The 25,296-nt window shown below is 46.4% G+C and overlaps 2 protein-coding genes across 13 annotated transcripts in view; one reads left to right on the top strand and one right to left on the bottom strand.

Annotated features, from left to right (window-relative positions):
- The window catches only part of ZDHHC3 (zinc finger DHHC-type palmitoyltransferase 3), a 57,759-nt gene extending 37,915 nt beyond the window's left edge, over positions 1 to 19,844 (bottom strand). For 3 of the 12 annotated variants that reach the window (XM_023620586.2, XM_070237853.1, XM_070237850.1), the window contains exons 1-2: positions 18,878 to 19,250; positions 3,011 to 3,340 (exon numbers count right to left, since the gene is read on the bottom strand). In XM_023620586.2, the coding sequence (XP_023476354.1) occupies positions 3,011 to 3,316 (306 nt within the window). In that variant the 5' untranslated portion in view covers positions 3,317 to 3,340; positions 18,878 to 19,250. Of the gene's footprint in view, positions 1 to 3,010; positions 3,341 to 13,990; positions 14,348 to 18,877; positions 19,276 to 19,545 lie in introns of those variants that run through there. The other 9 variants (XM_023620585.2, XM_070237848.1, XM_070237851.1 and 6 more) reach the window with 7 other exon arrangements.
- Positions 19,784 to 25,296, top strand: part of EXOSC7 (exosome component 7) — a 31,938-nt gene continuing 26,425 nt past the window's right edge. The window contains exon 1 of the mRNA XM_001496229.7: positions 19,784 to 19,926. Within this exon, the coding sequence (XP_001496279.4) occupies positions 19,870 to 19,926 (57 nt within the window). The 5' untranslated portion in view covers positions 19,784 to 19,869. The remainder of the gene's footprint in view (positions 19,927 to 25,296) is intronic.

Below are 25,296 nucleotides of genomic sequence, written 5' to 3'. Positions count from 1 at the left end.
GCTCTGATGTTACATTTAGAATAAGAATTTCAAAGCTAGAAGTGGTACAGTAACTGTTTGGGGGAGCCTATAAGAGTTTTTTTTCTTTTTCCTAGTAATACTAACAAACGAAAATGATATACATTGTATACATTGTTATACATTGTTTATAATCTTAGGATGTAAGTTGTTCTGAAAAACTACAGGCAACATGAATTCTTGAGATCCAAATATGATCATTCTGTTAGGGAACTCCCTGGAACACTGAGCATTGCCCTTCTGAAAACAGACTCCCCCTGCAGTGTTAATAATGAACCCTAATTGATCTGCCTTCAATGTGAGATCTGGGCTCCCAACTCTGCCTGGTGGAAGCCCAGGGTGCCCCAGGGGCTCCCACCTCTGCAGTTCCACCTCTTTCTGTTTTATACACTGGGTTTTGCATAAGGTGTCATGTGCTGGGAGTGGGGAGAGGCAGTCAGCGGCAGGAAGAGCCTGAGATGGGGCACACCTGTAGGACATGCTTTGAGCTGCTCCCCTAACTAATGGTAGATATTTGACAGATGCTTCATTTTTTGGCCCAGTTTTCTTTGGGGCCACCAGCAAAACACACCTATGAGAAGTTGACTGGTGTTTGGGATACAGTCTATGGCTCTCACTTATTTGGGATTGGAAGCTGAGCAACATATACCACAGTGAGAATCATTCTCTCTGCATTCAACTGCAAGGGGCCAGACTGAGGAGGTCCCTGGAGAGGCCACATGAGTCAACGTGGGGGGAAAAGGACACACGCGTGTGAGGGCAGCAGGAACACCAGGGTGGAAGCCTCTCCCACCCCCACTGGACATCCAGTTCCCTGATTCACACGCCTTCTGGAAATCAATGACCTGCATACTCGACTCTCTGATCCTGACCCTCCACCAGCCCCAGACCTGGCTATCTACTGCCCACTTGGCATCTCTGCTAACATGTAATATAGATGCAGTTTGGCCACAATAAAAACCTTGATTTCTCTCGAAAGTCTGTTTTCCCCAGACTCTCCCATTCAATAAATGGCACCAGTGAATCTCCCAGCTACTCAAGCCAAGACTGGAAGGCACACTCTCCAATCCCTCTTCTATTCTTCAGCTCTTTTGAATGGCAGTTCTCAGACCTGGCGGAACATGAGAGATGCCTGGGAGTTTTAAAGCACCCCAGTACCAGGACCCCGCCCTACCAATTAGACTAGAATCTCTGGGGGTGGGGTCCAGGCATTAGTACTTTTTAAAAGCTCCCCAAAGGATTCTAACATGCAGCCAGGCTTGAGAATCAGCAGCCTAAAATAGACTCCAAATTCAACAGCTTCACTCCAGCTTCACCTCTCCCACCTTGGTCTGAGCCACCACCATGTCTTACGAGGACCAGCACAATAACTCTCATCTTCCTGCTTTCACTTGTCCACCTCAAACCCCCATCACAAGCACAAGGCATTGTCTTTTTAAAAATCAGGTCACATCATGCTTCTCTGACGGCTTCCCACTGCATTTAGGATAGAGACCAAAGTTCTCACGAGGCCTACAAGGCCCTGCCCGATTTGGCTTCTGCAGCTCTCTCCACCTCTTCTAGCCCTTCTCACCCCCATTCACCATGCTTCGGTCACCCTGGTCTTAGTGCTGTTTCTCAAACATGCCAAGCACGTGCCTACCTCTGGGCCTTTGTACCTACTCTCTCCTCTGCCTGGAATGCTCTGCCCTCAGATCTTCATTTGCCTGACTTGCAGCTTCACGTCATTCGGGTCTCAGCTCAAAAGGCATGGCCTCAGAGAGGCCTTCTCACATCTCCTTGATCTAAAGTAGTCCCCTTTGCCCCAAAAAAGTCACCACATTATCTGGATCACACTGTTTTACTGTCTTTAAAGCACTTCTCACTTTCTGAAATTATCTTGTTCGCTCATGTCCTTACTGCCTGACCCCCTACACTAGGACGTGAGCTTCAAGAGGGCATGGATTTTGGTTTGTCTTGCTCACAGCTATATCTATTGCTCAGAAAGGAACGTCTCACACAGTAGGCACTCAATAAATGCGCTGTTCATTGTATTCCACCCACCACTGCCCCCCCAGGGCTCGTCCTCACTGCTGCCAGAGTGATCCTTGTAAAATGCTGCTTTCCCATGCGGGCTTATAATCCACCACCTGAGCCAGCAGGAAATGGAGCCCTTCAAGAAGGGAACTAGCTCAGGACCCACATCTTTACTGTAACTTCCCTGGGGCTCAGAGAAACGAAACCCGTGTGGCCAGTGCCACTGTCATTGGCAGTGCTTTCCCTTTCTTCATTTAAACACACTTGTCCCACATACTGAAACAATTAAGCCATGGAGGTCTTTATCAAATAACGCGCTCTCTTGCTTTTCCCATACAAGATAATGAACAGGAACAGAGGATTTAATACCAGGGTACATGACACGCAATAGCCACTTGCACAGCTTGGCATATTTAGCTACATCACGGCAGAACACCACTGCTTTACCCAAAGATATTCACCAAGAGGCACTTGCTGCGGCCTGAAATAGGCTTGTCCCCCTTTTCAGGAAAAGATGAGCCTGTCCAAACAAAGTGAAGGCCATTTCCGTGCAGCGTCCTGGAACTGGATGTGGCTTTAATTTCAAATATACCTAGCTCCAGTCCTGTCTTCACTAGGAAGCCCTGCCCTGACCCAACCCCCCAGCACACTTTCCCTCTAATCATCTGGCCCCAGTCTCCATGTTATCTGACTTCATCTTTCTAATCAGAGGCTAGGGTTCCCCTAGACCAAACCCCTCCCACAGCAGGCTCAATTAATGTATACACCAATGTACACATAGTATCATTCAACCAAGACAGACAGGCGGTGGCACAGATGTTGTCCCCTCCGTGGGGCCAAGTCCACTTTCCCACCCCAGCCCTGGCCCTCCTGTTCTCTACATTTCCAAGGTCCAGGGGGAACATGCAGGCTGCGGCCATGCCAGGGCCAGAGGAGAAGAGTGTGGGCGGGTCAAAACAAGCCCAGACATACTCACGGGGTCCGTCAGCATGGCCCGGCAATGGGAAGCCAGGGCCAAGAAGGCCAGCAGGTTGAACACAATTCCGTTGATGATGCTGTACACGTAGTCTCGGGATGGAATCAACATAACAAAGAGGACCACAAACTCCGCATAGAGGACCAGAAACCAGGTGACAATGGCACAGGCAATGCCACAGCCGTCGCGGATAAACCACATGGTTCCCACAGGACTGGGGTGGGGAGGTGGGATGCACTTCTCCGGCTGGAGGTATTCTGGCTTCCGCTCAATGTCTCGGAAGTGGTGGGTGGGGATAAGCATCATAAGCTATTCTGTCCATAGTGGCATCTGGAAGAGAGAACAAAGAATCCAGAAATTTAGTGTTGTCTTGTCATCAAGGAGACTTGACAAAATTACCTTTTTAAAGTAAGCCACAAGTATCTATGTGTGAACCTCTTACAGAAAAGCTGCCTAAATCTTCTGTTCACTTAAAATCTGAGTTCTCTTTTCTACCCCTGAGAGTTCACTTAGCCTTTGTGAAACAGGGCCACCTTGCCCAAAGCATTCACATGACGGATAAGGAAAAGGGAGCCTTCAAAGGGCAAATGCCTTGCCCAAGGTCAGCCAGGGCAGCAGCAGCACACACAGTACACCAACTTAGAGGTGGGACTAGAACCTAGGATTCCTCTTTCATTAGGGATCTACTGGGCAGACAGTGTCTCAATAGATATGTTCAAATTTGGACCTAAAAGACAAAGGGGTGAGGGGCGGAGTACCCTCTGGGAAAACTCGTCAGCAGTAACACCGCTGCCTCTGCACCATGGACAAACCCAGAGACCAATGCTGAGGCTGTGGCATTAACAAGGATGAGCAGGAGGAAAGTAATGGTTACCTAGGACTAGGGTTAAGCTGCAATCATTAAGACACTCTAACTTGCTGCATGAGCTAACGATAAGGCAAAACAGTCACTAGGATGGGAAAGGCTCTTGAAACAAGCCAGGCTTTCTAGCCCTATGGCCAAAATGGTTTATTTTCCAGGGACAAGAGGCTCTCTGAGTTCTGCTCTCCTTGTGGGTGATGGGGCAAAGTGAGGAGAATATTGGACGATGAGTCCTAAGATGTTTTCCCACACCTGGCTGTGGGGCTTTGTGAGTTTTTATCTCCTCATCTGTGAAAACACCCACCTTTCAGCCTCTGCCACCTCCTCACAGGGTTGGTGTGGGGTCGGGGGAGTTGGAGGTGCTCCTGATGAATGCTGTAGACTGTAAAACCCTGTACATGTCACAGACTGCGCACATGTTTTCTCTCTAGGAAAGACACTCATTCCTTCAGAAACAAGTGCTGAGCAATGTGCCCTTTCTTCCTAACAGCTGCAGCTCGAGGCTCTGGAGACAGCAATGAAATAACTAAGAATCAATAACTAAAGTCTATCTGTCCACAGCTTGTGCTGCCAGACACAGCAAGTGCGCGTTTCCCTCCTCTATTTCTTTATCTTAAACTCTGCGCCTGTTGTATCATCAATCAGGTTTCTTAGTTAGAAACAGTGATGGTTCAAGTTCACCATCAGATGTAGCTGCCATGGAAAACCTACCCGTGGCACAGTCAACAGCACAGCAAGTGACATCTCAGTCTTTCGAGAACTCAAGTCACTTCATAAAAGAGGAAATCACTCAAAAGCAGTCCTGGCTATGTGTGTTTTTCTGAAGACTGAGGCTCTGAAGGGCAACGGCAAGCTTTCAAAGGTTAAGTTGGGTTCTCCTTAACCTTTTGCCCAATTTTCCTGCTTCCTCCACTGCCCTCACCCCCAACAAAGAAACGGCATCTGCATTGAATACAGTGCAGTCATGAAAAGTACGGACGTGTCCAGAAAGCTGAGAGGGCAGGAACTACTGCTCAAAATAGAGTCAAAAGTTGCATAGACTAATAATGAAAGAGTAAGGCCAGGGCTTCCCCTCCCTGGGTGGCAGAGAGTTAATGGCTAAAAGGCAGTTAAATGTGTACTGTGTACTTGTCCAAAGGAACCTCAACTCAACAAATACTCAGTGACTATCACATGCTGGGTACATTGCGTTGGGAGCTGGAGAACAAGAAGCATGGCACATATAGAACAACCATCCCAAGTACAGTAAAAGTGGTTCCCGATGGTCTACCAACCAGAATTTTGTAATAAAGCAATCTTGTGTTCTCCAGAAGACAGTGGCATTTAGTGTTGCCTGTGACATCCTAGAGGCATTAAAAGACATAGGGATACCTTCTGAAACACCAAACAGAGGGACAGTAGGAGATTGCAGACAAGGGATGTCTGGGACCTGACCTATGCTCAGCAAATTCTAAAATCCTGAACTCCATTCAACCAAAACCAAACAAATGAAAAGATGAAATCCCACAATGATTCAAAAGCTCAACATCTGACAACCTCCAAATGCAAGTATTCTCTTAGTTTTCCTGTTGCCATACAGATTTGTATATACATATATCACCTATGTTCCCACAATTACTATTTAAGCTCTAAACCAATAAAGTTTTATTGGATCACAGCCACACCATTCGGTTGCATATGGTCTATGTCTGCTTTTTGCATTATAATGGCAGAGTTGACTACTTATGAAGGAGACAGTGTGATCCAGTATGACCCGTAAGCCTAAAGTATTTACTCTCTGGCTCTCTACAGAGGTTTGCTGAGCCCTGGTTCTAAGCAGCTCTTAACCACCAAATAACCAACTGAGATCCATCTCGACTCCTGCTTCCCCTGCAGAACAGCTCGGTGTGACAGAGACGGTCAGTTACAACTCACCACCCCACCCACGTCTGCAGCAACATAACCTCCCATCATCTGCAGAGGGTCTTCTCACCACGACCTGTGGACTCCATCAAACCCTTCTTCAATGATCATAAATGGTCGCGTTTTCAGAAATGGATGATCATTGAAAATAAGTCTGAGAGCAATGCTCCTGTTTAGATACTTCCAGTGATTAAATTATGCCCCTGGCATATTCAGAGTAGTTGACTGGATTCTAGCCTCTGACAATTGCTTTCTTTTTTTTAATTATTACTATTATTATTTTTTTGGTGAGGAAGATTGCCGTGAGCTAACATCCGTTGAAAATCTTCCTCTTTTTTGCTTGAGGAAGATCGTCCTTGAGCTAACATCTGTGCCAATCTTCCTCTACTTTGTATGTGGGATGCCTCCACAGCATGGCTAATGAGTAGAGTAGGTCTGCACCTGGGATCTGAACCTGTGAACCCAGGGCGCTGAAGTGGAGTGCATGGAACTTTAACCACTAGGCCACAGGGCTGGCCCCGCCAATTGCTCATTCTTGATTGTACATATGGCAATGACTTGACTATGCTAGAGTTATGTTTCATATGTGAGGTTTTGCTGAGAATAAGCTCTTCCATATAAGCAAATTTTCCAGGTAACTGTGGCTTGTTCTTAAGGAGAAACACATTTTTAATGATTTGGATGGTTAAGATGGAAATCTTAAAAATAAAAGCAAAACCAAAATTAAAAAAAAGACATTATAGCCATTCCTGTCTTAAGTACAGTTATTATCCATTTCTTTAGCATGACATAGTCATTACTAGGAACATGATTACTGGAGTGCGTTAGGTAGTGATGTCCTCAGGGGTATGGAGATTCACTGAGCTCTTGGCCTCACACCAACCGGTCTGTTCAGACTATTAAAATTGTAATTCCGGCATCTCCTTTGTATGGTTCTTTGTCTTTCTCCTCCATTCCTGGCTACTGTCATTTCTGTGTCTCTAGTTACCAATCCTCTCAACATACTTTTTATTTTCTACTGCTAATTGGCTGTGGGCTAGAAAAGCAAATAAAACTAAATCTTGTTAGATTTGTTTATAAAAGAAGAGTACTCATTTTAATTAATAGGCCTTCAGGGAAGACCTGCTATGCTCTCCCACCATACAGTTCTCAGGGCTGTGAGCCCTGTCTTTTCATTAGCCCAGTGCCTGGCACACAGTAGTCACTTACTTCATGCGCTCATTGCATGAATGCAAGAGTAAGATGCATGAGCTTTGTGATCCCAGGCTCACCTCTTGGAGGCCGTGTCTGTTTACTTTCAGGGCTGTGGCCATATTCTAGATGGTGAAGGATGCACCAGATAGGACCACGAGGAAGGTAGGCTGTGACTCTTACTCAAGTAACCAGAATGTTCTATCCTCGAACAACAAGGGACCAAGGAGTGTACAGAGGAGCTCTATTTTCCCACTGCCCTCCATTGGTGAGCAAGAGCCTGTGATCTGGGAAAGGACCCAGCCAAAGGTACACCTTGCAGAGTCAGACATTGTGTGTTAAACTGAAGAGCACGTTTCAATCCCCATTTTAGTTTCAAAATATTCCAATCAAAACCAAGCAAGGCACAGGGCCAACCTGGTGGCACAGCGGTTAAGTGCACACATTCTGCTTCGGTGGCCCAGGGTTCACCAGTCCGGATCCCAGGTACGGACAGGGCACTGCTTGGCAAGCCATGCTGTTGTAGGCGTCCCACACATAAAGTAGAGGAAGATGGGCACGGATGTTAGCTCAGGGCCAGCCTTCCTCAGCAAAAAGAGGAGGATTGGCAGCAGTTAGCTCAGGGCTAATCTTCCTCAAAAAAACAAAACAAAAAAAAAACACACGCAAAAAAACCAAGTAAGGCATACTATTATAAAAAGTTTACTTAGCCCCCAGGTCCCCCAAAAGCAATGGAAGTACCCTTCCAATAAGGATTTGTTCCTTAAATTAGCCAACTGAAACTCTGAGAAATATGGGGAAAAACCCACCTTGAAACAAACTGTACACATTCCCTTCACTGTCCCTAACAACGACAGACAGGGCAAAGATTGACCTCTTTCCCTTTTCTATTTTGAATTAGGGAAACTCCAATCCTTGGGGTTGAGCAGTGGTTCGTTGCCAAGGACCCACTCCTCCCTTGAGTCCTTGCTCAAGAGGAGTTGGGGCAAAACCGGTTGCTCAGGGCTCTGGAGGAGGCCCACAAAGAGGCTAGTGGGTCCCAGAACCCTCAGTACCACCCCTGCTGGCCAGCTCATACCCTCAAGAGGGGTGAGCTCCTCCAACCCCACTCCCTGCCCGCCTTCACCCCATTCCATTGCCCTATTTGCTCTTGAAGTCTCCTCTCTTCAATTCAAAGACATTCATGGAGCAGCCACTAAATCCAAGGAACTGCTCACACATACGGGATGATGAGGACAATAACGTGTGTGTGCTGCCCTGTTCAGCCCCGCCATTCCCCTCTCCAGGCTCCCAATCTGGTAAGACTAGTCTTTGCTTTTTTCTACTAACCTGCAAGGCCCGTTTTGTTTAGTTTTGTAGCCTGGTATCTGAGTATATGCTCAACTCAATAGTTCCCAACTCAAAGAGTGAATAGATACATGAACCAGGCAGACATACCCCACAATAATTCTAACACACAGGTGACTAGTGGACAGCACAACAGAGGGGCAATACCCCAAACAAAAACCCCTACAAAACCAGAAGTGAGATAAATAGACTTTTCCATGGCAAGGACTTCTGAAGGGGCGGAATCTGAGCAGGGCATGGAGCCAGGTTAAGTGTATTGCTTAGACAAGGGCAAGGGGGTGAGCAGACCTGCACGGAGAGTGGTGGTGCTGGTGGGGGCTGAATGTCCAGGGCCGTGTGCATGTACATGAGCGTGCACGTATGCAGGCTTTGTTGGGAATGGCGTGTGGGGGTAACTGGAGATGAAGGTTTAAAGGTAGGGAGAAGGTTATGTTTTACAAAGCCTCAAATTTCAGGAGTTGGGACTTCACCCTGGAGGTAATGGTGCGCTTCCACAGTTTCTGAGGAAAGTTGTGAGAGGACCATATTCATGCTATAGCAAGGCCACTCTGGCAGTGTCGGGCAAGACAGATGTGAGGGCTGAGTCCAGCAGCCAGTGAGCCCGGGGAAGCACTGAGGCAACAGGCTTGAGTCCCAGCTTGGTGGAACTCAGTTTTCTCTTCCTCTAAGTGATATCAGTTTTCCAAAGAAAGATTGAGAACAATGATCATGTTGCAATTTTAATTATAGGAATCTACATGGTACTTTTTTGGTCAAAGGTTTTGTAGCATTAAAGAGTTGGCTTTTCCATATGTTAGTAATCTCTGCCCAAGGTAAATTATTCTTTCCACTGGACAGAGGGATGCACTGAGGGCCAGACAGGTGAAAAGACTAAGCCCCAGGGCTAAGGAAGTCATTGGAGAAAAAGCTTCAGAGCGTGGGAGGGGTTCTTGAGCTCCCTAGAGCTAGCAATCCTGATGAGATAGATGCAGTATCAGAATAACAATCTGAGCTCTGGGGGGAGAGGGGGTCAATGTGTTCTGTCACACATCTAAGGAAATCATCTAGTTTTCCTTCTTAGAGTTTCAGAAGCAAAACCAAGAAATGACTGAAATTAGGGCTAATTTTCTAAAAGGAACCCCACTGCTTCTGGTCCAGAGAAATGCCTCCAGATCCACCTATAGATAACACACGTGCTTCATTACGCCTGACCGCAAGTGGCTCCTTCCATTAACCCAGACAGGCAGACACAAACGTATTTAGTGGAATGCAGTCTGGGCCCTGTGAGCCCCAGGGAGTGGGGTGCTGGGTCGGCTTTGGAGTATACCACTTATGACTCAGTTCCCATGTTGCCTATCCATGGCTAGGCAACTCAGAGGGTTTGAAAATGGTGATGCTAAGGCCAAGCTCACAAGTCCCAAGGCTGGATGCCTGGCCAAGTGTTGAGCATTAGTGATGGGCAGAATCCAGCTATAGTATCTGTCGTTAATCATCATTTGTTGAATAGGGGGAAAATCCTTCTAAATCCACCCCCTGGCCGAACAAAACTGACCCAAGGCCCATGCTTTACCAACAGGAGTCAAAGGCATGATCGTCACATAAAAGGTCTGTATTGGATGTATTAGAGCCCCAACACTCCACTGTTCTCAGTTCAGGGAGTATCTCAAGAACCTCAGATCCTCTCAGATTGCCAACAAGTCCTACTTCACCTGCTTTCATGAGACAAGATCCTATACCGAAGTCATGCAGTAGTTCAGCTAGATCTAAAACCAAATCCTGGGGCTGGCCTGGTGGCGCAGCAGTTAAGTTTGCACATTCTGCTTTGGCGGTCTGGGGTTCACCGGTTCAGATCCCAGGTGCAACCATGGCACCACTTGGCATGCTGTGGCAGGCGTCCCACATATAAAGTAGAGGAAGATGGGCACGGATGTTAGCTCAGGGCCAGTCTTCCTCAGCAAAAAGAGGACGATTGGCAGCAGATGTTAGCTCAGGGCTAATCTTCCTCAAAAAAAAGAAAAGAAAACTGTAAATAAAATGGAAGCAGACCTTCAAAAAAAATCTTTTTTTTCTGCTTTTTCTCTCCAAATCCCCCCAGTACATAGTTGTATATTTTAGTCGTGGGTCCTTCTAGTTGTGGCTTGTGGGACACCGCCTCAGCATGGCCTAATGAGCGATACCATGTCCTCGCCCAGGATCAGAACCTGCAAACCCCTGGGCCTCCGAAGCAGAGTATGCCAACTTAACCACTTGGCCACGGGGCCGGCCCCTAAAATCAAATCCTTTTAAGCATCTCAAAGTACTTTGTGAAGATTACTTTCCTAAACCACACCCACCCACATCCTCACATCCACACATGCATTCATGCACAGCATACAAGCAGACCTTGGGACTGTATAGATTAAAGTAGTATTAACAAAGGACAATGAACCCAACCATTAAGGCTTGTAGAAAACATCTGTACACAGACTGGTTTAACAAACTCAAAATCAGGTGCAATTATTTTCTGTTGGCTTAGAGATAAGGTTTATCCAAATTTATTTAAAAAAAATTAAAGGATTAAACTTTCTAGGTCTCTCCTAGAAGCAACTACATAGTTGAAACTCAGTTTCATTAACTCCTTAGCAGACGTCACGAACGTCAGCAAGGTAGTAGAAACTTGTAAATAGGAAGCTTTTAGGTCAAAATTTGTTTCAGGTGACTACTTAAAAGGTTAATAAATCTACTATTATGCTGGACTGCTATTGGGGGACAGGGCTGGCATTCTCTTGAACCTGTTCTAAACATTGAATTCTCACCTAAACTAATTTTTACCACAGTTTAATAACTCGGTCTACTGTTAAACAATCATTTAAAAGGTCCACTGAAAGAAGGCAACATCTTTTCTGATATTTCTATCATAATTCTCAGTTGAAATTCATCCTAACGAGCATATCAATTAGCTTCCACGGTTTAAACGCTACTGTCTTAAGAATATGGTGTTTGTCTTTTTTAGAACTTCTCACATTTTAGAGTGATACACTTAAAGTATAAAAGTATTCACAAGCCAGGCCTACAACTTTAAAGATGAATAAATGGTCCATGTCCTAGAAGCTTTAGAAATGAATCTGATCAAGTAGAAAACTAACTTATCTGGGCTACAATTTTCTTAAGTTAATTTGTGTAAGGATCTAAAAGGATTGTAAAATTTTATACCCATTTTTAGATGACTCAGAAAAACAAAGAATGAACCATGAATCACTATGTTTGAAATATTTCATTAAAAACCAGCATGAGTCTCTGAACTTTTTCCAAAAGGTAAGGGTGTGGCTTTCCAAAGGAAAGGTGACTTATCTTCCGCATCACACCCCGCCAGCTAAGGAAGGTGTCCAGACAGGCAGAGCACCCTGGCCTGTTCTACGAGATCTTTACCAGCAAGTTTTGTTTCTCCCTCTGGGTGAGGGTATGTCTCCCTCTGCCTGTCTCTTATTTCTGCAAGACTCAACCTTCAAGAAAATTTTTTTTTTAAAAAGGTAAAATATTGCACCCCCAAACCAAACCCTATACACATTCAAGTTCACTGAAGGAACCAGGAAGTGGTCACTAAGGGAAATTCGCCTTCTTACCTCATAACCGCCACCTTCTTATAAAACTCACTTGTGTACATGCTCAGACTCCTAACAATGGGTCTTCATTTCGGAATAAAGTTTGGGATTTTAGCTCATGGAGGCTAAAAGTTCCTCCACTTACTACAACTGACTCTAGTAGTACAACTGGCTAGTTTACTACCTCTTGGCTTTCAAGATCTATTAAAAAAAATACACACCCACACAGGGATGACATATGTCATAAACGTTGGATGTCAGTAGGAACTACACTTGTTTGGGTAACACATTCTACTTTCCCTTTTTACGGGTGTGCTTTTATCATATGTGGCAACAATGAGAAAAATTAAGAAGACGACTTTAAAATAAGACTGTGCATGACATTAACTGGTAAAAAAAAAATCACTAAGTCAGAATTTGAAAGCTGGAAGGAACCTTAAAGACCATCTTACAGATTTTAGTCATTCTCCTCTGTTTTACAAATGAGGAAATGGACGTCCATTTGAGCTTCCGTCTAACACATATGTTTTAGACAAAACATACAGTGCTGTGTACAGGAATGGAGATGCGCACCAACGGTAACTGAATGCCTATTATGATCGCGGACTTAGATAAAGCAGCTCGTTTGAATTCTCACAACAACCCAGCACAGTAGCTTTTATTATTCATTGTGTAGATGGAAAGAGACACAGAGGTTCTGGGTAATATTCCCAAGGCCACACAAAGTGAGGGAGTGGTAAAGCTAGGATTCAAAACCAGCTCTGCTTGCCACCAGAGACGCCATTTAGAACACAGCACATGGCTTCTTTTTTTTCTTTTGCAAGAGGGGGACAGGAGGAATGGCCAAGCAGGAAACACAAGTTCTGCTTCCTCCTCCCTCACACACATCTGATGGATCTGATCTAAGGAGAAGTCACATCAACTTAGCTTTAACGTCTTCATCTCTAAAGTGAGCGGGAAGGGCTAGATCTCTAAGCCCTGTGACTCTTTTTTAAAAACCCAAGAAATGGACTCTAAGCAGACTTTCCTTCCACCGGCTCCCGGGAGCCTATAACACCCATTCGGTGTTCTTTCTTCCGTGAGTCATTTTACTTCTGGTGGCTGTATGGAGCATGACATCTCAAACACTGTGGCCCTCAAAAACACAGCCTTTCTGAAAGAGACAGTAGGGCCTAGCTGACCTCTTCCAAACTCTAGTCCAGCCTGTTCCACAGATGGGTGAAGAAATGAAGTTCAAGGAGTCAGTTGATCTTCCATAAAATGTTTAGAGAGGTGGCTAACTTCCTTTCTAGGTCTAACGGATGGTAACTACTGGTTGCTTATGCTGTGATCTTCCTGCATTAACTCCTCTTTCTAGAAAGTCTGCAACCCAGCCAGAAAAATTTTTTTTTGGAGGAAGATTAGCCCTGAGGCTGCCGCCAATCCTGCTCTTTTTGCTGAGGAAGACTGGCCCTGAGCTAACATCTGTGCCCATCTTCCTCTACTTTATATGTGGGATGCCTACCATAGCATGGCTTGCCAAGTGGTGCCACGTCGGCACCCAGGATCTGAACCGGCAAACCCTGGGCCGCTGAAGCAGAACGTGTGAACTTAATTGCTGTGCCATTGGGCCGGCTCCCCCAGCAGGAAAATCTTAATAAAGGCAACAATATATTACTGACCTAGCTACCCAATTAATATTTGTCAATAAGTGTGATAGTACTCTCATAGTATGCGGAACCCTCTGTAACCAGGTGCGTGATCTCATTTGGCACTGAAATGCCTTCTGGTCTCTGTCAGGGCAGGTTCCAAGATGGGCATTCTGCCTGCTGTTGCCAGGGTGTGGAGCATGCTGAATGTGGAGTGGGGCCCTGACTCTTACTGAATGTCTACTACCTGCCAGGCACTGGGCTGTACACTGACTTTCACACCCTCTTTTTGAGATGAGGAAACTGAGGCATGGGGAGATTTGCCTAAGTTCTTATTTCTAGAAGCAGTGGAGACAGGATACACTCCCAAGTCTGCTCTCATTCCAGAGCCTATGTTAAACTACTCACTACAACCATTCATTTTGCCCAATAACTAGAAACAAAAGGGGGAGGGGTGCTGATGTTTCCACCAGTGACCCAGGTTACTTACAGTTTGGCTCTCTTGCCCACACATGGTTATGCAGAGACAGCGAGTGGGCCACATGAAGTGGCGTTCAGAGGCCACAGGCCTGAACTTAAGCATTTTATATTCTAAGGTGGGTCCCTGGCTGAACACCAGCCAACATTTAGAAGACTGATTCTGCCTTAACCCAGAAAGCAGGAGAGCTCTGAAGCTTCAGTCAGGAGAGTCACCTTAAGATTGAGTCCCTAAAATCTGCTTCTGCTGGGAAATACTTCCTGTGGCACCAAGTTCTAGCAGGCTGCTTTTTCTGAGAGAAAGCCCACCCATACTAGGCAGAGATCAACCAGCAAAGGTTGCCACCTGAGGGTGTTGAAAATGGTACCTGGCCCCACATTGTGCCATGTGCAGACATGTAGCCACTGTGACATCACCCAGGCAAGAGGCTGGCTTTTTTAGGGACTAAAAGCAAAAAGTGCTTGTAAGGATCAGAAGGAAGAGCTGGGGAAGAGAAGGAGAGAACCAGTATTGCAGCTGCACCAGGCTTCAAGGACGGAAGCCGTTCAGCTTTCAGGACTCTGCTGATCCCACTTATCCCAGGCACTATAAGTGGCAATGCAAGAGCACAGCCTTGGGAGGAACGTGGCTGGAGTGTGCTCTACAAGTCCACAGCCCCTGCCTACCAGGTGACGGGCTCCCTGGCATCTGTTGGAAGGCTTTGGGGATGGATGGGAGGCTAGTGCTTCATGGAATGAAGACTGGGCCTGGAGTTAAGAGGCCAGAACTCTACTCCCAGTCCTGCTGCTTGCTAACCTCATAATTTCCGGCAAGACAGTTACCCTCCCTGAGCCTCAGAGTCCTCATCTACCAAACAAGAGTGGAGACTGAGCTGACTGCTAACATCCCTTGCAGGGCTGAGATTCTGATTCCTCTGTTCTCAGGAACAAATTAAACATTTTCTTTGTTAACTTCTCGAATTTTATATTTTTACCAAAAGCATCCCTTAACTTCTTTTCCCCATTCTTTGTTAATACTCAAAAAGAAACCCATCACTTAGAAACTTTCCTGAGCACGTGCAGTTTCTTTAGTCAAGTATGGCATGTATTACCATTTCCTTTTGTTCATTCATTTAATTGTCTTCAGAGAGGAAAAAGCACTATCAAAATACATCAAATATTACAAAGTGGTAAAAGAAGTCTTAAAATCCAAAGTTAAACATGACCATTTTTCAATGTTTAAATATTTATATATCTAGGATCTATTCTGAGTTTTACAACCAGGTAAGATATGCATTTTAGGGTAAACAGAGGCTGAGAGAGGTGAACTGACTTGCTCGAAGTTACAAAGCAAGTTAGTGGCAAAGCCCAGATCTTTGGAATAGACACCGAATACTCTTTTCACCCTAGATCTTTATCTTCTTAACCAACCTGCCTTTCTGAAGTCTCTGCTACTCTTTCTCGGTTTAGAAATTCACACTTTGTACATAACAAAGTAAAAACTTATTGCAACAGAACTGTGGCCAGAACTGTACTGGTCCCACTAGGCTCATTTTCCTAAGGTGAAAACCTGATCCCCCCCAAAGGCATTCTATCCCCACTGACCCTGAAGAGGAGATATTCATGTCTCAGGCAGCTCAGAAAATCCACTTCTCTACATACCACAAAAGCTACAGTTTGGAGACTAGGAAAAGATGGAGTTTTCCACACATTCCCTGGATGAAAGATGGAAGTAGGTGGGATATGCAACTATAGCCTTCTCACCTTCACAGACAAGAGCCAGGAATGACCCAGTCATTTGTTTCTGGAATCTTCTTCTGAAGAGGAAGGTAAATGATTAAAAAATGCAAAATCAGGGGGAAACTAGAGGCAGCATGGCATTAGCCTCCCTGCCCCCAAACAGGTCAATATCCAGATACCACTCCTCCATTTCTGCTTCACATTCTGTTACTTTCTGTGGCTATTAAGGTGTGCACGTGTGTTTAAATATTTCCAGATTTGCTAATGAGGGTATGTGATCCCCCTTTTCTTACACATGCCCTAATGAGAGACATAGGAAGCACCCTGCCACTCTCTGAAAATGAAATACACGTGAAGACCTCACCTCTCAGTGGGAATAAGCTTACCCATGTATTCCTATCAATTTTTCTACCACTAATCCCAAACTATAATTTCTAGAGCAGCAAGACAGACTCAGATCTGCTGGTCTGACTATCACAGGTTATTCATATTGAGTATTCTTTAAGACAAGGCAGACAGGACAAATGCAAAGTTTTTAAAGGAAACAGATCTACAGGGAAAACAGGAGCTCACTTTTGCTTTTCTGGGGTGCTGGGCTAATTGTGAAAATGCAAAGGAAAAGGCCTAAAACTTGGCTACCTCTGTTTCAGACTGGGAGTAAAATGTTCCCTTGCTGGGCTTTTAAGAGCTCTCTGCAACTTCAGCACCTCGGACTCAGCACTGCCCTGATGACCTTCTGTAACCAGTTTTTATTACCTTAATTAACTAAGGCTAGGTGGGAAAGATTTACTCCATCTCCGTAATGTTATTGTTGCCTGCTAGCAGCTAGCAGCAGCTCTTTACCTCTAGCCCTTGATACCTGGCTCGCACAATTAGCACCTTATTATAGGCTGGCCTCCGAGTCTAATTACCATGCACCTCAATTGAGCACTTTATTTTATCGTCTTGTTCGTGCTCTAGTTCAAGTGCCTAGGCTCCCCAGCTATAATAAATCCTAAACTCCTTTTAGGCAGGCACGTGTTTTTAATTTCTCATCTCTTCAGACTCAGAAGAACACTAGGGACTCACAGGCATGTAAACAAATACAGTACTTCCTGACTGTCTGAAGAGCTTCTAGATGTCTATTCTAGGAGTAAGGCACATAGTTGGAATCTGGGTCTCCATGCCTATCTCAACTCTCTGTAGCAGATCCATTGGCCTTCTCTGCCGGTGAGGGCTCCCCTCAGCTACTCTGAGTTAAGCTCTACTCGGCCTGTATGTAACCTTTTCCCTTATCTAAAAGGATTGGTTCAAAGAGACATAAGAACCTTCCATTAGTACCATGTTCTACATTCTTTTACAAAAAGGATTCAAGGGATATGAGTTTATGCTTGAACAGACTCCTTGCTTTTGGAATTAAAACTAACAATAGCTTTTAGGGCAGTTACCAATTCCATAACAAACATAGGCTTCCTTCACTAAATACTCTGGTGAGAGGAATGGAGCCTGGGGAAAGGCTGCAGAAGGGAATGGTTAGGAATGCAGGTATGGGAGCCAGACTACCTGGTCTCCAATCCTGCTCTGCCACTTACTAGTTATGTGATCTGTGACCTTGGTTAAGACAATTAACCTCTGTGCACCTCAATTTCCCAATCTGTAAAGTAGGGATAATAGTACCTGCCTCATAGGGCTATTGTGGGGACTGAATCAGTTAGTCTCTGTAAAGCACTTTACAAGAGTGCTTGGCACATAATAGCTTACATAATAACAATGTAAGTTAGTGGTTAAATGAAACTATTATAATAGAGTACAGAAATTTAGAATAGACAGCCCTACAAAACAGTATGCCAACAAAAGAATCTGACCTGATGGAAAAACAAACTGGTTTAATAGAATAATGTGCCATCCTTGGCTTCTTGATTTTCTGGCTATCGTATCTCTTTGAATTGCTTCGCTAAACCAAAAAAGAACTCTGAATTTATGGGTTTAAAAAATGTCTAATGCATTATCACAACGAACATGATGAAAATGTTCTGGCAACACTGAAGTAGAATGATTAGTGAAGGTGTTATTGTTTTAGGAGAGAATTTAAAATAAACATTCTACTGTTTATGCTTCTCCTCCTAATTAGCCTAACCTGTCAGACGTCGTCCATAATATTATTTAGCAAATACTTCCCATCTTTCTCCAGTAAGGAACATTTAGCCAATTGTCAGGAGAATAGTTTAAGTATATAGTCTATATTTTTAAAGACATATTAAAAAATTTTTATGCAAAGATGATTCCACGGTATCCAAACTAAGACTTTTCTTCCCATGTCTTTTCTGATCTGTCCATCTGCTGCCATTTTTTAAAGCCTCAATCCCCTTAGCTATCCTAGCTACTAAAATTCCATGTCCAAAGGTCTCTCCTTTCTCAGCAATCTCTAGCACAAAATACCATTTCTAATATCAGCAGTCCCTTGTTATCTCATCACACAGAGGTCCTCACATAGAATCCAGGCATCCAGCCACACACCAAGGCATCTATGTGCCACAACAGGTGGGGAACCTGTGCTTTCCTTAGAGAGGAACTCTTCCGGCTTCAGCTCTCCCAGTTTCCCTGGAGGGCAAAGTCTAACCCTGCAAGATGTCTTCCCTGTAGGTGCACCTGTAGAGAACCATGTAGAGACCTAAAAAACAACTAATGCCCAGTCTACTAAGAAGTGATCATCTATTTTGGGTCTCAGCAGTTTAGTGCTTAAAAATGTGGGCAGGTACTTCCTCTCTGTACCCCCCTCTCACTGGTGCCACCATCATACTTCTTAACCACTGTGTTCTGTAGTTATGTTGGCCCAGGAGCCTTCCCCCCTGCCTGGGGAGCTTCTCTGGGCAGAAGCTGTGTCTTACTTGTCTTAGTGTTCCAAAGCTAGCACAACGCCCATCCTTGGCAGGCTCCCAATAGTTATCTGTGAAACTATTGAAGCTACTGCCTGATAAACACCAAACATTCTTTGGATGATCAAACTGTCAAGGGTTACTTTCACTTTTGAGAACACGGAGCTTCCTCAAAAATGGGACATTTGGAAAAGTCATCGGATCACATCTTTGCTTCAGTCACTTTGGGTTAACTTTCCCCATTTGGTACACATGACCCCTTTAAAATGTGTACCGTACCCTGTCTGCCCCGCCTTAATCGGCTGCTTCAGTGACCCTATATTCACCTTGCAGGTATCCTTTCTGGATATCCAAGGCCCATACTCCTACCCGGCCATCGCTGGGGCTGGCCTTTCTTCGGGCAGCTGTCCACAGCTCCCAACGATCACCTCATCAAGCCGGAACTTCCAGCCACCGCTGTGCCCCTCGCCAGCGCCGGTTACCAAGACTCTCCCTCTTACTCTCTTTGGGACAATGCTCTGGCGACCACCTGGGCCAAGGGGATCGTGCAAAGTCCTGGGTCAGCGTTCGGTCAACCCCAGAGACAGGGGGTGGGGAGAATCCCTGGGCCGGAGTGAGGACTCCTCGGGACTAGTGGGCAATCACTCCTGGCCCGGACACTTTCCACCGAGAAGAAGCTAAAGAGCGCTTCATCGCCTCTTCTCGTCAACCAACCTAGGGACCAGGAAAATGCAGGACTGGGGGCGGGGGAGAGCGAGGAGACAGTCCCCCGGGCCAATCACGACGTCCGCCTCTCCTCACTCGGGGTCGGTCTCTCTGTCGGACGGACGGACACACACACACACGCACGCACGACCAGCTACTTCAACTCCAGCTCCGAGCAAACTGCGCTGCCCGCCTCTCCCACTGCGAGTCCTCTGGCTCCGGCCCCAGCCCGCGCCTCTCACCTCACCCCAGTTTTTTCACCCAACGCCAGTTCCCCCTCCCAACTGACCGTGAAGCCGGAGGCAGTTCCCCAGTCCCAGGTCCCCGGTGGAGCTCCCGCCGCCGCCGCCGTCGCCTCCCCCGGCAGCCCCCGACCCGGGATCTGGCCTCGGGCTGCAGCGATGGCTCCCCGGCACGAGGCGCCGCGGCTTCCTGCACTCGGACAGATACGGGGCGGCGCGCAGGAGAAGCCCATCGAGCTCCCGGCGGCGGCGGCGGCGGCGGCTGCAGGAGCGGCCGCCGCGCAGCTTGATGACGCAGGGGCGCGGGGGGCGCGGTCGGCGCGGGGGTGACGCGGACGGATGACGTGTGGCGTGCCGGGCGGCTTGGCAGCATGGCGTCGGTGGCGTTAAGCGAGGCAGAGAAGGTGTACATCGTGCACGGCGTTCAGGTAGCTCCGTCAGCGGCGTCAGCGTCGGCCGCCGGGTTCCCGGGCCCTGCGGGTTGCTACCGGCCCTCGATTCTCCCGCGGGGAGGCGGCTGGGCTGCGGAGGGCTGGGTTTACCTCGTGACTAAATAGCTCGGCGGGCCGGTGTTTGCAGCCCGAAGCCGGCAACGCGGGCGTGTTTAGGACCGGGCGGTGAGCGTCCATTTAGGACTGTATGCGGGCTTGCAGCCTTAAGGGTCCACAAGGTTCCGAACCCCGGTAGGAAGCAGGGGGCAGTCCCTGAGGCTTTTTGTTTTAGCGAGGGAGCACCACCCCCAGGGCCTTCTCTTTGCCCTTGATGTGTCGCTTCACTGGACTGAGCCTCTCTTTTCTCTTCTAGGAAATGGGGATTGGAGGTGGGCATCTGGCCTGCTTTTCCTCACCTCGTGTTTGGGAGGCACAGGGAGAGAAGGCATGCGACGTGAAAGCGCTTTGAAAATATAAAAGCTCCTTACAAAGAGAGCGGGGGCGGGGGTTTAGTTTAAAAAGCGGCTCCTCGGCCAGTAGCATAATTATTGCTGTTTCCCATTTTGCCGGAGGAGAACTAAGAACCCCAGAGGCAGCTATAACTATACTAAGATCTTGCTCAGTCTTCAATCCCTGGTTTTGACCGGTCCAGAACGAGAGTCGGAGAATGTTGGGCCTGGTAATGAGCTACCAAGGAAAGCCAAGTATGTCCTTCCTGTCTGTAACCTCCCCAGATTAGAGATGTCTCCCACACGTCTGCCGAAGCCTACCCAGAATCCTTTTTTTCCCCTTGTAGACCTCATCCTGTTGTGTTTGTTTTTCACCTTTGGTCCAGTGTGGTCACTTTGAGCTTCTGGCGTCCCTTTTCCATCAGCCTTTGATTCCTTTTTTATTTCAAAGATGAATAAAATAAAGGCGATGGAATATAAGAAATATGCCAAAGGAGTGGTATAGTTAGTGGAGGTCAAAGGAGCTAAAGAATCCTGGGGGCTGTAATGCTTTGAATACTTCCCTAAGGAGGTGGAGTTGCTCCCCTAAATCCGTATCAAATGTCCCTCCTGTATCTTTTCGGGACTCATTCATTCATTCGTTCATTCATTCAGCCTAGGACTGAGCTAGACTCAAGGGATAGGAAAGAGCCTACCCTTATGTAGCTCCCATGCTAGAGGGAAGAGTCAGAAATTACAGATCTATTTGTGTGTTTATATGTAAAATTGTACTTAGTGCTGTGAAAGAAGAAAAATCAGCAACCTGATCTAGTCTGGGAGGTCAGAGGAGGCTTCAAATAGCGTTTGAGCTGAGCTCTCAGCATGACTAATTAAGCTTGAGCCTTCCAGAAGGAAGGAATGGTGAATCCACAGGCCCTTAGGTGGAGGAAGCATGGAGCCACAAGGGTGGGCTTGGGCAAATGGTGGAAGATTAGGTTGCAGAGGTGGCTAGAAGCCTGATCCTAGGGGTCTTAGAGGCTCAATCACTTCTTCATGGATCTTGAAAGGTAATAATTTCTTGACTTCTCTGTATGGTACTCTTAAGGCCCAGGCAATGTCCAGCACTTGACAAGTACTCAGTTAACGCTGAATGAGTAAGGTAGGCCTTAAAAGGGAGACGAGTTAGACAGTGTTTTCATTTTTTAAATTAAAGCTCTCACCAGTACCATGGACATATTAGGGCCACAGTTGTTGGTAAGTGCTCTGTTCTGTGTATTGCAGAGTCAAGCAGAGTAACTCCCTTTAAGTAAATCTCTTCATCAGGACTGTTAATGTGGCCACAACATTGTGGAGGAGGGAAACAAAATTCTGTATTTATGGAGGAGCAAAACAGAATTTACACCGTCTAAATAAAGATTAGAATGCAGGTGAATGAGCCTACCACAGGATCTCCACTGATTCAGTTCTAAAGTTGCCTAAACTTTTGTTTCGTTGATCTCTGAGTGCCAGCAGTGCACCTTAAGCCACGCCTAACCAGAATACTGTTATTGCCCACACAGACCTAATCATTTTTTGTTTTACTTTTCATCTTTGGTCCAGTATGGTCAGTTTCCGCTTCTGGCATCCCTTTCCTTTTAGCCTTTGATTCCTTTACTGTTTCAGGGATATTTCATCTTGTTTTGGTGGTAGTTAGAAGCAGTTGAAATTAATGTCGTGATGTGTGTTGAGGATTCAGTTGCTACTAATGGTAACCAACAGACTGGCTCAAGCAAAAAATGTATGTATTAGGAGACATACTCCACAGGGAGTAACTCTACCCCTAGGCCAAAGAGGCCAAGGGAGGAAATGGTGTTATCGATGCCAGTATTAGCTGGGACTGAGGAGGAAGAGTTGCCCAATAGAAGTTGTAGGCTTGGGTTGATGCAGGCACTGTCAGATGTGGCCACAGGTTAGAGGGAGAGGGAGAACATTGTCTGATCTCCTTCTGGTGTCTTCCATTGTCCATAAGCAACCAGAGGCCAGCAAAGGGAGTCCAGGTGATGCAGTTTTGGGGGAGTCAACCTGGTGCACAGATTAGGGCAGGGAAGGATGGAGAATGGATCTGAGGGGGTAGGGAAGGGTAAATGGGAAGGTTGATATATCAATATTTTTTTTCTTTCTTTCTTTTTTTTTGTGAGGAAGATGGGCTCTGAGCTACTATCTGTTGCCAATCTTCCTCTTTTTTTCCCCTCCCTCCAAAGCCTCAGTACATAATTGTATATCCTAGTTGTGGATCATTCTAATTCCTCTATGTGGGACGCCACCACAACATGGCTTGATGAGTGGTGCATACGTCCGCACCCAGGATCCGAACCAGCTAACCCTGGGCTGCTGAAGCAGATTGCACAGACTTAACCACTCGGCCATGGGGCTGGCCCCAATAAATCAATGTTTTAATATATGATTTAATTGGTTGCTATTAAGTCTCCTCTCAGCCTTTGAAGATAACAGTCCTGAAGGTGAGTATTTAAAATAGTCCTGAAAGTAAGTATTATTATCTCTACTTTACAGATGAAGAGCTGAGCTCAGACAGGATAAGTCACTTGCCCAAGGTCACACAGGAAGTGTGTGGTGGAGCTGGGATAGAAATCCAGGTCTGTCTGATTGCAAAGTCCATGCTCAACTCTCACGCCACTTTCCCACTGCAGTGAAAGTCATTGTCTTCCCTTCCTTACATAGGGATCCAAAGGCAAAGGCCAGAGAGAATCCCCACTTCTTCTACTTCTCTTTCTTTCTCCTTTCCTCTGAAAGCATGTGGGGGAACAGAGAGGGGGAGGGGAAGTTCTGAGCCCTGCCCCCCGCCACCATTTTTCTAGACCTTAAATAGTATATGACATATATTGTTGTATTGTTATCTTTTAAGGTAGTATTTTTCCCAGGTTGGTTATAAGTTCCTTTAGAACCCTATTTTACATTTGTTTGTACAGGTTTTGTTTTACTAACTTGTTATCTCAAACTGTTTTTTTTCTCTGTTTACAATATTCAGGAATTTGGGGACAGATTTCAGAATTTCCAGAACTTAGGATTTATCCTCTTTCCAGGTTTTCTTAACTGCCCAGATGTGTGATTTCCTTGTCCATGAGATGATATTGCTAACCTCCATCTTAGCCCAGTGATTCTGAAGCCTTGAGGTGCCTTTTGCTCGCCCACAAAGTGCGGATTCCCAGACTTTACCTGGCCCTTCTGAACCAGAACCTCTGGGGCTGGGCCTAGGCCTGGGGCCTGGGAATGGATCTTTTCATAAAGTGTTGGGAGAGTTTGATGCAGCCACTAGACATTGGCCCATGGGCAAGCCATGGGCCTGGTCCAGCCCAGGTCTACTGCAGAACTCTCTGCTCCCTCCTGCCTGAGGTCGTGTGGTCTCCCACCTCTGTGTGACTGAGGACTTGGAGTGAGGCTGAGCAGGGTTCCTTTCCCAGTTCCACCATTCGCAGTGAGAGTGATTTTACCTGAGGAGCTGAGCTAGCTCCTCCTGTGTAAAATGAGAACATGTCCATCTAGGGGCAGAATGGGGAATGAAGAGATAAGACTTGAGTATCGAGCACCTGGCATGTGGCCAACCCTGAAGAGCTATTGGTTCCCTTTCAAATTTGTTTTTTCTATCAGAAGTGTGACTTTTTCCTAAATATCCACACTATATCCCCAGTTTTCATGGTGACCCATTAGGGGTTTGGCCTGTGACTGTTGAGATGTAAGGTCTTTTGATTTGGAGGGCTAGAGATTGTTACGTTATCTCAAGAAAGAGTTTGTGGCAAGGGCTAGAAAGTCCCTAAGCAGTTCTGGGGCCCTGCTTCTCATAGTTCCACCATGGATCAAGTGGTCTGTGTGACTGTGTGCCTGACTTTATGTCTCTGGTGACACCTCCTCTCTGCTGCAGTATATCCCTTCGCAGCCACTTGCTGTCCAGTTTCCCTTCCCTTTGGTAAAATCTGTCCCCTACCTTTACTTCTGTGTGGCCTGTCCAGCTTCCCTCCATACCATGACCTGTCAGCTCCTTTAACTCCCTTCTTCTTGCAAATATTTCCCAGATCAGAGCTCAAATTCCAAGGAGAGAATCAGTTTCATGCCAAAAAGAGCTGGTGACTCTGGGTCTTCAGCTGTGAGATTGAGCAGTCAGTATTCAGCTGCTCAGTGCCACCATGCGGAACTGGAGGCAGCCCGCAGGACTCTCGATTTTGAGCCCCGTGCACTTTCCATTTACAGACCCGTGGCGTAAGAAGCCTGCGCCTAGGCACTTTCAAGGTGAGTGGAATCACATCCTTTCAAAGGAATGCGGGACCACTCTACAAGCTTGGCAAGTGAAACAAGGATCAACTTTAGTTTTGCCTGCTGTGTCTTGGGCCTGCAAAGCTGGACCAGCTGTGGTTCCTTTCCAAAGGAGGGCTGCTTTCTAGTATGGGAGGCATTCTGGTCTCACTTCTTTCCTAGCAAGCTCCGAGGTATTGGACCAGTCAAAGCAAGGAAATACGGGGGTAATGTCGCCTCACAGGACCACTTTGAGTCTAAATCCTCTCAAGTGTGGTGGATTTTTAGAGATGACTTGTCAGCTTCTAGTAAGGAGCAATGGCCTGGGTTACCTGGGTATGAGGAAAAGCAGCTCTGGGTTGAGTCGTATGTCCTTCCACTCTGTCACTAAGGAGATTGAAACCTGGCGCCTCAATGTCCTCGTCTGTAACCTCTCTCCAGGGCTGTTTTTGAGGGTTCGGTGAGCTCATGCATGCCCCCAGAAGCAGGGGAAGGGAACTGCTGTCAGGGGGACTCCTGTGTGCTACTGTGTGCTGAGGGTTCCCCTTAAGTGATTTATGGCTTTTGGATTCTCACAATTCTGTGAGATTGGGTTAGTCCTGCTTTCTAGAGGAGGAGACAGACTCAGCTCTTGATGAACTGACTTTGTCGAGGT

This window comes from Equus caballus, chromosome 16 (genome assembly GCF_041296265.1).
Source record: "Equus caballus isolate H_3958 breed thoroughbred chromosome 16, TB-T2T, whole genome shotgun sequence".
NCBI classification, from domain to species: Eukaryota; Metazoa; Chordata; class Mammalia; order Perissodactyla; family Equidae; genus Equus; species Equus caballus.
This window is presented reverse-complemented; position numbering and strand designations above follow the sequence as displayed.